Here is a 14,795-nt window from a genome sequence, read left to right on the forward strand (position 1 = left end):
CAATAAAATCAAATGTGGAAATGCTTCAAAAGAGCCAAATGTTGAAGTTATTTGATAATAAAAGTGTGGACAATAAATTTTCAACTTGAAAGCTAAACAAATTTTTAGAATGGTCTGTGACAAAGTTTGATCTTTGCTACTAACAATTTATTTCTCTCCTAACAAACTAGCCACTAACATTTAACCAAAAAATAATATTGGATCAAGTCTCAAATATAATTTTGTTTAGAATTTCAAATTTTCTAACTAAGGATTCTCAATAGGACAAGGGCCCCATTTGGATTAGCTTATTTTTGAGTTTATGCAAATAGCTTATGCAATATAAATTAGGTTTTATGCTATTTTATAAGTTCACACTAGTGAAAATTGTATTTTTATAAGTTATTTTATCATAAACTACCTTGACAAACTTATAATAATACATAAAAAATGGATAAGCCATTTGCATAAGCTCAAAAATAAGCTAATCAAACATTGAACATAAGTCCACTAGAATGTAAAATATCTTTGCTAGCCATACCTATGGGTTAATTTTCTAGATCATTTTTGCCATAACATAAGCACTTGGGCAATCATGTTTTGCAGAAGAACACAGGCTTGTGTAAATATAGTAAACGAAAGAAAGCAATCACATGCTTCCATCTCTATCACTTTTACACAACAATCACTGCTAATTGAATGGATTTCATGATCCCCAAACCCATAAAATGTGGAAAATGAAATAAAAGAGCATATTGAGCATTAGACAAACAGGGTGGCTGTCGAGCTGAATGACTGATTCTCGAGTAAGAAACAGGGTTCTGTTTTGTCTTCATACCAGGCTCCTGTCTGCCATTGTTTCTTGCACTCTGCTAAACCAGTTTATCTATGAATCCAAGGCAAAACGTTACAAACTAGTTAAGAGACTCTTCCGATGTTTTTTTTTGTACAAGCTAATGGAGCTAAATTCATCATATGACAGTAATTATCTTGTCAGCAAGTCCTGTTGAAAACGTCAAATAGAACAGAGTTTTCATCTTCTTAGAGCTCCATAGTTTCTGGGCGCCTAAAAACAAGAAAAATGGTTTAGTTTCATGAAACCACACAACTCCAAAGAAGTTATGAATCAAAAAGTTCCACACTTCCACTATCAACCAGTGTTATCAATAGATGATGACAAATTTATGACGGCGAGCAAAAATTGCCATATAAAAATGGTGTTCTGGCCTATGGTGGAAACATGGCGAATCCGATTTTAATAGGTGTTGCGGCTTGCACAAAATCCGCCATGTCATAGCACCATGCCACAACTTAATAAAACTGACCACAACTGCATGTTATATTTGCTAGAACTATATCAAGGATGAACAGATCATGGCAATATGATGATAAAATGTACAAGCAAAAGGATAGGAGATCAAAGTCAGCAATCAATTCTATTCAAATAATCTTAACATTGATTATTTACGTAATAAGTAAATTAATTTAAGCATCACCAGAAAAAATTTATTTGCAAATGCCAAATGCAGAAATTTAAGAGAATCGTGCAGATATTTTCAAAAAAAAAAAAAAAAGAGAATCGTGCAGATTTCAAGGCGATCTATCAAAAGTATCCCGAACAACATTTTTGTGACATTTCATTTGGTATATCTTGGTGTCTATGCCACCCAAGCATAAATAAAATTCTCCTGTTCTGCTGGCTATAATTATTAATTACTATGGGTAATGACTCGTAAATGTATAAGAACACAAAATTTCAAATATGCATTTTGCATTAGTAATATATATCCTATCAGAAACAAATGACGAATTGAAAGGGAGCACAAACCCGAGGTTGAGACGGATTTAATCTCTTTCGAAGATTGTCATCGTCGTCGTCATCGTCGTCGTCATCATTGTTCATGAGCATTCTATGGATTGAAGAGTTATCTGATTTCCTCCCCCGTTTAGAAGACTGTGTAGAACCTCTACCTCTTCCCTTTGGAGCAGCCCTTTTCCGTGCCAGTAGATTGGATTCATCGTCCTATGGAAATATAAGATGCCACAGATTACTTAATAATTGAGAATGTAAAGGATATTTCATGACAAATTACAGTCCAATGCACACAAAAGTCAACACTGTCAGGTTGCTCAAAGAAAATGGACTATCACTGAACCAAAGAAGCTAATACACTTCGTATTTGAAGGAACTGTAAACAATGGAATGCAAAGCATAAGGAATTGACATTAATCCATACCGAACTGTCATCAATCTCTTCGGCTGCATTTCCTTTGGCATCGTCACTTGAAGCATAATCATCAGCACCACTTTGGATGGAAGTTGCTGCAGCAACTGATGCAGACCTGCATTAAGTCAATGAAACTATGTTGGATAAATATACACAGTCAATGCACCATCAAGGGAATATCTGAATGACTTTATCTATACCCTAAAATGGCAAAAATATTCCTACTTTAGATTATTTTCATGCATGTAATCTAAATAGTGCTTTATCCACGCTGGCCAAAGCAACAGGGATGCATGAAGCAGCTAAGCATCAGAATCATAACTCTAACAATAATATAAATAAACTGAAATGGGATAAATATATTCTAACTGTAAAGACATATTTGTTCAATTGGAAAGTGTTGAACATTAAATAAAAATGAACGTCAATCTTTTGGGGGGTAAGGGAGGAGCTCATTTTTTAGTCGTCACCACTTGGATTTACTAAAATGATTTATTTCTTAGCAAATGCAACCTTTGAGAAGAGCGAAACCCTAAAGCTCCATCAAGGGTTGTCTGCTTCAAGGTGGTGGAATCCTTGCCTCTGCCCCTACCCCTGCCCCTGCCCCTTCCTCTGGTTGTGGTTTGAGATGCAGATGATCCTTTCCGACCTCTGGTGCTTGGTTTTGAGCTCGATGTTGGCATGGCATCTTCATCATCACTGAAGGAAACTGCACTATCAGCTCCAGCAGCACTTCTGCCTTGAAAATCCTGTATGGAATAAAGAGAGAAGCTGTGAATGAAGGTCATAAATAATATCACCTGCCCAAAACCGTGCTTTTCCATCATTTGGCAAATTGCAATAGCAAGCATCAATGTAAAATATTATTTGTTGGGTTTACCTCAAAGGACTGAGCACCAGGTGTGAACTGTGTAGATCCTTTGGGGCGAGTCGATCGTTCCTTAACACGTTCCTAGAACAAAAAGGAGAACGATAACAGTCACTGACGACACTTACATGTATGTTCTGTTCATTAAATAATTGTGATTTGTGATCACAATGACCTAATAAAATAATCACAAAGGCCCAATAATTGCAACAAAAAAAAGGTGATTGATGAAGGTCAAAAGGACATAGGCAACTGTAGTACTAGTACCTAGATTATCTGCAACCACTATAATGCTATTTCATGTAAGCCCTAGTAATAAAGGCCTTCCAAATAAGGTAAAGTGAATTTTAAACCTAAATTCAATGGAGAATAATTGGTTCCTAAACTAATGAAAAACAGTGATGAAACTTCTAACCTCAAAGCACTCTCCAACTTTAACAACTAAATCTTCCTCGTCAAACTTCTGCTCATTTGAATCCTTAGCAATTTTATTCTGCGCAAGCATAAAAGTTAGTTATCACGGGAAGAGGAAGGAATATGACATTAACATAACACAAACAAGAATATGAAGAAACAATGTACTCATTCTTAGTAAATATGGTGTGGAATACAATATGTACTAGATGTTCCAGCATATCAGTAACACAGACGAAGGCATACAGTTGATAAATGCCATAAAGAATCTCACCCGCGTTTCATCAATATTGTACTGTACACAAGAGTAAAACGCCATTTTATCATCCTTGTTCACAAAATTGTGTAAAGCAATATCCAAATCATTGACTGGGAGTATCTCCATTTTCTGCAAACCCATTAAGAATTAGATACATTCAAAGATAAAAAAAATAGTAGCATCTTTTTACATTTATATTACTTACCCTCAACAAAATTAAAGTCAATCTAGAATTCCAGATGCTAATTAAGTTTTCCAGTAAAAGGTGGACATCCCTAAGGTTGAGTTAGGCCCAACCCAAGTTCTAATAGTTCCCAAGGTACAAGAAGACAACAGCTTAATATATAATATACTACTTATATAATACATAGCACCAGAGGAACAAGAAGACAATAGCTTAAATCTTGAATTACTGATTGGTTAGGATTATTTCATCTTTTTAAACTTCTGTTGATTAGGATTATTTTTTAAACTTCTGTTGATTAGGATTATTTGATCTCTGATAAATTATGCTTTTAATGTTTTTAATCTTGATAGGATTTTGCATAACAGAACTTTTATCATCAGCAGTAGATAATTTTTTATCTTGATAAGATTCCGCATAACAGGTCCTTCCTTATCAGTGAGTCACATAAACCTATGTGTTTGTTCATTGTTGAAACAGGAAATATCCATAAAGCCATATATAGAAAGACTAAAGGATTGAAGTACTAAATGAATAAAATACCAGATTATTTTCAGCAACCAAAGCCTCTATGTTCTGTTGATTTAATTCTTCTGGACGAAGTCGTTCTGAATCTTCAATTTTGCCTACAACCAAAGTAATAGCACAACTTAATCAACATGGTATTTTTGCCATTAAAAAAAACACAAAAATACCATGTGGTATTTTTTCAACAGAGATTGCATATGTCTTGTACACAATTATTAATATGTCCAATAATATTCCTTCAACATGACCTTAATGTTTATTCTTCTAAATTTCTAATCATAACAACAAAACACAAAAAGGAGGAGTAATGCAGGGAAATAAAACAAATGTTTAAATGTGCATATGGATGTGAATTAAAGGATTTGAATCTTGTGAATTATATAATTTGGGTCACTAATATGGATGTGTAATATTCTATACAGATATTGCAGGAGTTAAGGCAGGGGAAACTGGTGCTTAAAATAAATCACAAGGGGCCACATCATATTCAAAATACAGTGTCAAAGGTGGGAGTGAACAAGATTAAATTGAACTTTAGAATAAATAGATAAACCTGCAAAAGAAATGTACTTTGCAACCTAAAAAGCGAAACAGAGATAAACTATATCAAGATTCAGCAAGAGAACTAATAAAAGATGTCCGCTTTGGATATTGTAACTGGAAAATACTGTGTTGGTAATGTCAAATGAACCGGTATAGAAAGTTAAACAAATATAATTTTAAATTACCTACACCCTTCTCCAATTTTGACGCCTTTGAAAATATAAGAATGTCTTGCGGGTTTGCAACCTAATAATATAAGGATGATCAATCAACAATAGAAAACAAACTCCAAGTAAAATTAGCATTAGCACACTAATTTAGGAAAGAGTGATAGGATGAAATTACCTTTCCTACATATTTCTGCCCAAATCTTTGAGGATTAATAGTCATAAATCCAGAGTAATCCACCTGTAAATTAAGTTTTATTAGTTGGACTTGGAGACTTAGAGTCATGCCAGAAAACATTATGTAATATCTAATGAAAATAGATGTCCATTAAAGCCAATACACAAAATGTCTTTTGAGGGGTTTGTAAATCCTACTCCATGCACTATGGATAGAGTTTAATTGGTTTGGTATAATGAAAATTGCTATCTTTTCTAAAAGACAAGTGTCAGATCAAAACCAATAAGATTATAGAATCATGAATAGCAGAACAAACTTCCTGCAAAGTGAAATGCTAAAAAGGAGGAAGTGCCCTCAAATATAGAAGTGATTTTCAAAAGTCATGTTCTAGAGATTACCTTGATACGTACTAGTGGAAGCTTAAGTTCTGCTCGTTGCACAACATTCTTACTAGATTTTTCTAGAAGCTTCTCGACCTGTACAAACATCTATTATCAAAATAACGATACACATGATCACAAATATACTACAAAAACCAAGTTTTATTACCCCACTAGGTAAGGTCAGCTACATGGGTGAAACAGTGCAATACTTTTTTTTATCATAAATAAATCATGTCTATAGCCAAATCATTGGCCCCTAAAACTTGAGAAAAGAAACCTAGGTGATACTCTCCTCCAAAACTAATTAACAAAAAGCGCACAGCAGATTATACGGTATAAGAATAGAATTCAATATAAAGAAACCCACACATACCACTTTGTCGAGATGTTCAAGAATAGAATTCTGATCATTGGAATCAATATCAGGCATATCTTTCAGTACTATCTGCATTTTAAAGATTTAAATGGTTATTGAAAAACCATAAGATGGATGTAAATGTCATGAATTTGAGAAATGAATTTTGTTGTACTTAATTGATATTCCATCTCTTTATAAAGTTGATACAAGACTATTTTGAGAAATTATTTGCCCCTTTTTATTAGATACCCTCCAAATTGTCTCTTGCATTAATTGTTCTCTTTTTTACCAAAATACCATGATTACTTACTTTGTCATCTCTCTCTCTTGAGCATTGGAGAAAGAGGTGGAGTGATGAGTCCCAATACAAATTAAGTTGAAAGAGTGATATGTTAAGTCCCAACATTTTTTAGTGTAATTTTGGAAAATTATTACAAATTATTAACAAATTTAATGCTACAAACTAAATTAACCAACTTTCTTAATTCTTTTCTTAGTTCAAAGAGTCTTATATAAAGAGATGGAGGGAGTGATTACAAATTAAAACAAAATAATATCACCTGACCTCTGTATACTCAAAAGGCCGCACAGATGTTAAAGGTATCTTAGTAGGGCGATACTGATTTCCCTGTTAAGAATCATTAATTCAATAACTTATATAGAATATATATAGATATGACAATAGTTGCATCTGTGAAAGAGTCAATAAGTTACTCATTATATAGACAACCTTAATTTCTAAAAGAAGTACATGCTTTGGCTTCGATTCTCCGTCAATAAGTGATGTTGCAACCGACGACCCTGGTTGTGAAATATGAAATCCCATCCCTGGAACTTCCTGAAGAAAATTAAAATCCATATTAAGTTCGCAGAACACAACATGTGTCTATCTGGGCCCATGTAATAGATGTTTAAACAGCATACCTGAGGGTCAATCAAACATTCATGCTCATGCCCCCACACAATGAAGTCTAGAAATCGTGGCAGGAAGTGCTCATTTATAGCATTTTTTGGATTTGTTTTCACTCTGTGTACCATCGTTCAAAAATATCAATTGTCACGTTGATTAAAATCTAAATCTCACACACTGAACACCATTTACCCGACAGATAATTTTTAAATGTGTAGATCTTGGGTTAATCAACACATTAATGTGATATTAAACACAATCTTTCAAAAAAGTTGGAGACACAGATAGACAACCTGTTCTGATGAAGTACCAGCATGTTGAACCAATCAGAAACTTCACACCTTTCCTGAGATTCAGGTCGCATCCACTGCACAGCATGTGGCGTCTGAAAAAGAATAAAAGAATATACCACATCCATATTTTAGTGGACTTAAATTTATCAATGAACTACTTGAGACTTGAAAGTAAAGTTTATCAGTTACATACTTGAAACATCCTATTAAGTCTTTCATCTCTAATGTTCCCCAGACCATATAGAGCTACAGCTGTTGAACCCTGCAATGCAATTCATAAAAATACATCTCAGGACAAAATGAGATTTATGACCATCCTGTTTTTCTCATATCCCCTACCCATACACATACACCATTTTAGTGTCTGGATCAGTTTAACAGTACTCAACAACAAACCTTCTTTATAAGAATAGGGTTGATAGTGATCTGACCAACACCAGAACCCCCAAGGACCGTTTTCCCAAAGTAGTTGACTAGATTACATGCTGAGAGAATATCAACTACAGAAAGGTTGTCCTGTCATAATCATTCGACAACATATTAAGTCGGGCAAGTATATATCTAACTAAAATAGAGTGAAATAAAATCAGTTCCCTTAGAATGTAAATGAAATATTTTACCGCATATATCAATGGGAAACTAATATAAATAAATGGATTGGAAACAACGCAAAAAGCCAATCTTTATTGTAAAAAAACCCACTTCAGACTCGGTATCTAGATGATACAGAAACACAGATCAAGAATGTACTACAGAAACTCTCTTCTCTAATCTCCATTTGTTCGAGAGACCTGGTTCTCTCCCTCCTCTCAATTAATTTCACTCCGACAAGGTGTCACACGTTATTCCCTTAATTACCTTATAACAACTACCCCCGTACAAATCCCACCAAAACTGAAAAGGATGTTATTATTCGGCTATTAATGATTATTTCTATTTTTATTAATAGTCACTAAGGTTCTAAATCCCTTGTTCCCCCTTCTATTCTTCCTAGTGTAAACCCACCTATTTGAAGGTCCTCTCTCAGAAACATGAAACTTAACTAGTAAAATAAATAAATATAAAAAGATCATCAAACTTTCAGCATTACACACAAAATAGGCATAATATTAAGAATCCCCTGTGTATGCAATGCTACTCTGAACTTTTCTTGCTGCAATGCAGAGTATAGGGCAAACAACTCTAGCCATAGTTAAAATTTGAAAACATAATTTCCGAGCAAATATCCATTAGCAATATTAACAACCAGTCAAAAAACACTTGTGTTCTCTAAGTCCACGGAAAATATTATTATATTAACCCTTTTTGTGATCTCTACCACCCACCCAACCCCAAGTTAAAGAGAAAATATCCCCCCTCCCATCTTTGACAGTCTCTTCAAGCTCCTAGTGCATAATTGATGCTCTTGTTCCAACGAAACATAGAAATTCTTGAAACAGTATTTCTTCATATCATCTTTCTTCTTGATTGACCAGGTTTAAATGAAGCAATGAACAACCAACTCAATTCCATTGGATTTATTTACATACTGAACAAGTTATAGTGGTCGATTTGTCTCCTCTAAACTGAACTAAGTAGTGTAATTTGAGGTGAAAAATTATAACCACTAATTGGATTATGACAAAATACATACATGCGAATAACAAACTACAACATTGTTAAAACTTCAAATGTAAAGCTTCGAATCTTCGATTTTCCAATAAACGGATATAACTCAACAGTTTACCCATCTAAAGTGAACCCTCACCTTATAGAATTCAAATTCTATATCCTAATATAAAGACTCCACCGATAACAAATTTGATTAGCACCAACTATATAAGGCCCTGTTTGGATAAACAACTTAATTAGACGCTTTTAGCATAAGTGTCTATCATACACATGCATATGTATAAGCTATTTCTATAATAAAAGGTAAAATTAAATAAAACTGTTTTCATATAAACTATAAGGTCTGTCGCTAAGTTATCCTAGGGAGCTTACGGAAATAAGTTATAGACATGTCATCAGTTTGTTTCTATAAACTCTCCCAAACAACCTCACAAATGCTTATGACAGTAAATAAGCTCAAATAAGCCCCATCTAAACAGCCCTAAGTAAGTAGTGCAAGAAATTAAAGCAAAACACAAGTAAACATGACAACCATTTAAGAAAACAACAAAAACAAGACCAATAAAACACTATATATAGATAACTAGGGTTTCATTTCATGGATATGCTATGTCCGTGTAAATTAATTTTACACTGACATCAATAGAAATAAAGTATTCTGCCATGTCATATAATTGGACGACAATGTAAAATTAGTTTACAATTATCCTATTTTATTTTTTTATAGTTAGAAGAAATGGCAAGCCATTGGAAACTCACACACAAAGTGGAGAGACCGGAGTTCGAACCACGGTCATGGCGTCCGACCTAACAATTTCAGCATTTTTGCCAATTGAGCTAGGATTTATGGACTGTATCCTATTTTATATTATAACAAACAATAGCAAATGTGCAAGTGACTCATACCACTCCAGCAGGATCATCGTGATTTCCATGAATAGTAAATACAGGCAAACCAACATTGAAATGAGGATCTTCATAATTTACATGACCAAACCTGTAAAAAAAATTAAAATACAATTACTATAACAGTAACACATTAAATTAAAAAAATATAAATTATTATAATTATTGAATGAAAGAACATTACGTATTCTGAAAATTAAGAGTCTGGTCGCTAACAACTTGAAAAGGAACAGGACGATCATTAAGGCAATAACGACGAAGAATCTCAATAGCTTTGACTAAAGTTGACCTAGAAGGTTTATTTTCATGGAAAAGATCACCACCAAGTAGCATGAAATCGACATTCTTTTTTTCGGCTATGGAACAAATTTCTTCAAATGCTTGGAATGAATCGTGGCGTCGAACTTCGTCTTTTTCCATGTAACCTAAATGGCAATCCGTTGCTATTAGGATTCGAACTGTGTTTTCTTCGCCGTCTTCCATTTCATGAAGCTGTTGCTATTGCTATTGCTATTGCTGCAACCACAATTGTGAGAGTGAGTGAGAGGAATTTTTGTGTGTTGTTTTCTAGGAGGAGAGAAACGGTGTCGTATCGCCTCTGAGAAGAGCGGGGCCGGGACCTTCTTTCATCATTTTCATTTTTGTTTTCTTATTTTTTAATTTTCATAAATTTACTTCTAATATAATAATATTTAATATATTAAAACCGATTACCACTAAATTTATTGATTTATTCTTATTAGTTTTAATTACGGTGATGTTTTAAAAAGGGGGAGAAATCGTGTGGTGCGTGCGGTACCACGATGATTCTGAAGCTCAGAGGAGTATCAGGACACATTTAAATAGGTTCAGTATCAAGAAAATGTTAATTTCTTCTATCGGGACTGCGGAAGCTAGATGTAGCATTGCAGTATCAGTATCAAGACTTGTTTGACATTTTTTCAATTGAAATTTGGGGGATCAAAATCTTACAATTCTAAAACTTGGGGGGCAAAACTGCGATTAAGCCATAAAATTATTATTATTAGGCATGATAATGGGGGCAAAGGGGGATTTTTCCCTCCAAACTAAAACTCAAAAAGTTTGAGTATCCTCACACCGATTTCAATTTTTAACAGGATGAAAAGTAGAACAATAAACCTATATATCTGACGGTATTCGGATATCTTCAATGGTGTTCGAATATTTTCATCCCTCCCCACTTTCACATGAACTTGGATTATATTTTAGTATTTTTTTTATTAAAAACCTAAAACTATTTTGTTTTAACAATATAGTTTTTTTAAACAAAGAAAAAATAGAGAAAATTGCTTGTTTAATACTCATCTTAAAAATAAAAATATAATTTATGAATATAATTTTTTTTTTGGTTAGTATTTTGCTCACTGAATCGCCTTATCTAGTTCGGGGTCGATTCTGACATCAAGTGCTTTCAACTCCCTCCCAATTACAGTCGTGGAAAATTGAACTGTGGTCCTCCTACCAAGTCCCACGTCAATCTGCATACATGATGAATTTGTGAATGCATCATTTGTTGGTTACTTATGGTTTGGGATATATGGTTAATCTTTGGCTTTTAGCTATGAATTTCTATATATGGTTCATAGTGTACAAACCAGAAACGTCCATTTAAGGAAGTAACAAGACAAGTGAATCACACAGCAAATCTTAGTGCCCTCGCATTCATAAGATGTGGTGGGTGGGTTGGCTTGGCTTGTATAATTGTATTCTAGTTCTTGACAAGTATTTATTGGTTCATTATGGTGAACTAAAAAAAATCATTAATTTAATAAAAACAAATAAATTTTGACTATTGCATTTTTATTTATTATTAAATTAATAATTATTTTTGAGTTCACTAAATATAATTCACCATGTTTTTAACCTTCATTTCATTAATAGTTATAATTTCCTATGCTTTGCCTCTATTACTTTCTTAGTTTTTATATGGGTGAATTATTGGAAAAGTTTAATTTTTTTTACTGAAAGTATTTCTATATTTATTTTTAAAAAATGTGTTTACATTAAATTGATAATAGAAAAATGTCAGTCATGAACCAAAAAAAGAAGAAAATATATGTGAATTTCTTGAAGTAAATTATTTTGATGGAAAAAAATATAAAAGTCTAGCTAGGCAATATGTATTTTTAGAAACATATAAAAAAAACAATTCTTTTGGTATTTTTATTGTTTCTGAAAAATGTAGGCAATTGTTCACTTAATTAATTAGTCTTTTATCTCCTTGTTAGTAGCAAGTAAAACTAACAAAAAAAAAATATATAAAATTGAAATAAAAATGTTTTCCCAAAGTAATTGGGCTGTTAATTTTTATTTTTTAGAGGTTTTATTTTTTCATAGGTTTATTTCGCTAGAGATAAATCTTATTCATAACATGTCAAACAATAAATTTGAGTATTATATTTCTCCTAATCAGGATTCATATTATTATGAAATTTTAGACTCTTCCACTCAACTTTTGTTTGTACATTTCTTAGAGATATTATATAAACAAGGTTTACGAAACTTGAACACAATTTACACAAAGGGTGAAACTAGGAATTAAATATCGGGGTGACCAAGACTAAGACCCGTTTGGATTAGCTTATTTTTGAGCTTATGTAAATAACTTATGCAATATAAATTAGCTTTTATGTTATTTTATAAGTTCACATTAGTGAAAATTGTATTTTTATAAGCTATTTTATTATAAACTACCTTGACAAACTTATAATAATACATAAAAATTGCATAAGCTGTTTGCATAAGCTCAAAAATAAGCTAATCCAAAAGAGGCCTAAAAGAATAATTTAATAAAGAAAAGGTAAAATTTTAAATTCACAATGCATATAAAAAATTTAAGAAAATTATATGTATGCTAAAGAGAAGGTCATGCATGTATCGAAGTCAAGTTGGACCAATAAGTTGAAAAAGGTAAACATCCACTATAAAAAAAAAAGTGTTCTTAGAGCCCAAATTAAAAAAACCACTATAAAAATTGTGCTTGTATTTAACTTTTTTGAAGTTTAAGAACTGTCATTTTTATTGCAAAATTGCTATTTTTAATTTTTAAATCAGTGCATTTAGGATTTTTTTTGTATTAATTAACCTTTTGGCCAAGAGAAAGAGGTACTCCGATAATTCAGAGTTCGGCTGCGAGGTTAAGAAAGTTTGGCAAAAAATTGACCTGATTATATAAAAAATCGAACTCGAATTTTTTCAAACGATCCATCTTAAAAGGAGTTCATTAACCACTCGTACTCGACTTCAAAATCATTAATCGAGAGAAGAGGAAGGCTCTCTATCACATAATATGATATTGTATAGACTAGTAAGATATATAATCATATATATGTCATCTCACGTCATATATATTTGTTGTGAATTCAGATTGAATCACACCAATAAAATAATTGATGTGTGGAGCAAATAACGATTAAGCAATCAAATAATGAGATCGACAATAATAATCACAAATCAAAAAATAAAGCGATAAAGAAAAAAGGAACACAAGAGAATTGTTTACCTAGTTCAGTCAATGTGACATACTCTAGGGGAGAGAGCAGCTCTCCGATCCACTATCAAATGATGTTCTTGATTACAATGAAATCTCACAATAGAGTTACAAGAATTAGCCTTGATCCTAATTCTACCCTAAGCCCGAATTTCTTCCTGTGACCAAGAAATTCAATATGAAAGTGTTTCCCAAGATGATAGAGTGATTCCCCAACCCTAGAGTCTTTCCAAGATGATCTATTTTAACCCTAGCCGTATTGCTGGCCTTAGAAACCCTAAAATCCTTGTACAAATATCAGAAAACGTGTTATATTTATAAACCTGCGCAATTTTCCGCTTGAGGCACGAGATTTTCCGCCTGGGGCGCAATTTCTGCCTGAGGCACCAGTTTTTCCGCTTGGGGCGCAGAAGCAGAAACCAGCCCCTTTTCCTGCTGTACAATTTCGCCCGGGGCACCAGAATTTCGCCCAAGACGCCAAAACAGCAGTTTTTGCTGTTTTTCCACGTTTTCAAGGCAATTTGTAACAATATTTTTCTTGGTTTCATCTCACGTCTTATTATTATAATAACGAAATCATTTGGGATTTATATATTTGAGAGTTCAAACAACACCAAAGATTTGAAATGCCAACTACCAACTTACGATATTCAAGTTAAGGACAAAACAAAATCAAAATTAAGAGTATATATATATATATGGATAATAACAATATGTTGCACAAAATATTTTGTTACAAAAATGGACCACATAGATTGTTTCAATTTTAACGTCACGTTTGTTTTTTTATGTTTATACTTATATAGTATGATATGAAATACGGTAAATACATATAGAAAATTGTAATAAAATTGATGAGCAAACAAACAAAGGATGAAATTGCTCCGAACCTCAACTGCTCAAATTTATTTGCTAATTATTCATGTGTTTCAACATAAACCACTACTCTGCATCGCTAATTTCATACATATGTTTTATATATGATGTTATTCTAATAACATAATAATACAATAGTACAAGAAATAATTAAGAATCAAGAATGAGTACCTTTTCTTGTGAAATAATCTAGAATGTGTACCTTAATATATAATCCATGATAATCAAATTAGGATTGGTAGAGAATGAGAGTGGACTACACCCTCTTCAATGTTTAGGTTTTCAATCATATGGTTAATCGTATGAATATTTCTCTTCCTTTCAAGACTGTTTTCTTCCCTCAAAGAAGACTTTTTGGCACTTTTTTTTGAACAAGACACTTTTTTTGACACTTATATGATAATTTTTTGAAACCATTGCCCAAAGTCAGTAATTAATTATGAATGTCAGTATTTTTCTCCTTCACCATAACTTAAATCCGATTTCTTTTACATCTTAACATATTTAACTCTTAGTTCAAACTAGTTGAGCTACCCATCCCACGACATTTCACTCGCTAGCTACTTATATGATATTTAACATGTGCATAAATGATATAA

At 32.7% G+C, this 14,795-nt stretch overlaps 1 protein-coding gene across 1 annotated transcript; it reads right to left on the reverse strand.

The window, feature by feature from the left end:
* Positions 1-521: 521 nt before the first annotated feature.
* Positions 522-10,476, reverse strand: LOC123895234 (double-strand break repair protein MRE11). Its single transcript, XM_045945469.1, has 20 exons — positions 9,994-10,476; positions 9,810-9,900; positions 7,689-7,808; positions 7,486-7,554; positions 7,293-7,384; positions 7,014-7,116; positions 6,820-6,927; positions 6,655-6,717; positions 6,105-6,176; positions 5,747-5,824; positions 5,349-5,411; positions 5,189-5,249; positions 4,476-4,558; positions 3,764-3,877; positions 3,491-3,568; positions 3,088-3,159; positions 2,721-2,956; positions 2,217-2,322; positions 1,808-2,002; positions 522-1,045 (listed from the first exon to the last, which is right to left on the reverse strand). The coding sequence occupies exons 1-20, from the start codon at positions 10,290-10,292 to the stop codon at positions 1,013-1,015; spliced, it is 2,136 nt and encodes a 711-aa protein (XP_045801425.1). The 5' UTR covers positions 10,293-10,476; the 3' UTR covers positions 522-1,012.
* Between the last annotated feature and the right edge of the window lie 4,319 nt (positions 10,477-14,795).

This window comes from Trifolium pratense, linkage group LG7 (assembly GCF_020283565.1).
Source record: "Trifolium pratense cultivar HEN17-A07 linkage group LG7, ARS_RC_1.1, whole genome shotgun sequence".
NCBI lineage: Eukaryota > Viridiplantae > Streptophyta > Magnoliopsida > Fabales > Fabaceae > Trifolium > Trifolium pratense.

Excerpts from the sequence above, each read along its gene's own strand:
- LOC123895234 (XM_045945469.1), bottom strand. The coding sequence starts at position 10,292 with ATGGAAGACGGCGAAGAAAACACAGTTCGAATCCTAATAGCAACGGAT. Across the intron at positions 7,385-7,485 it reads GACTTAATAGGATGTTTCAA|ACGCCACATGCTGTGCAGTG; the intron begins GTATGTAACTGA and ends ATTCTTTTTCAG. Across the intron at positions 2,957-3,087 it reads CTGGTGCTCAGTCCTTTGAG|GATTTTCAAGGCAGAAGTGC; the intron begins GTAAACCCAACA and ends TATTCCATACAG.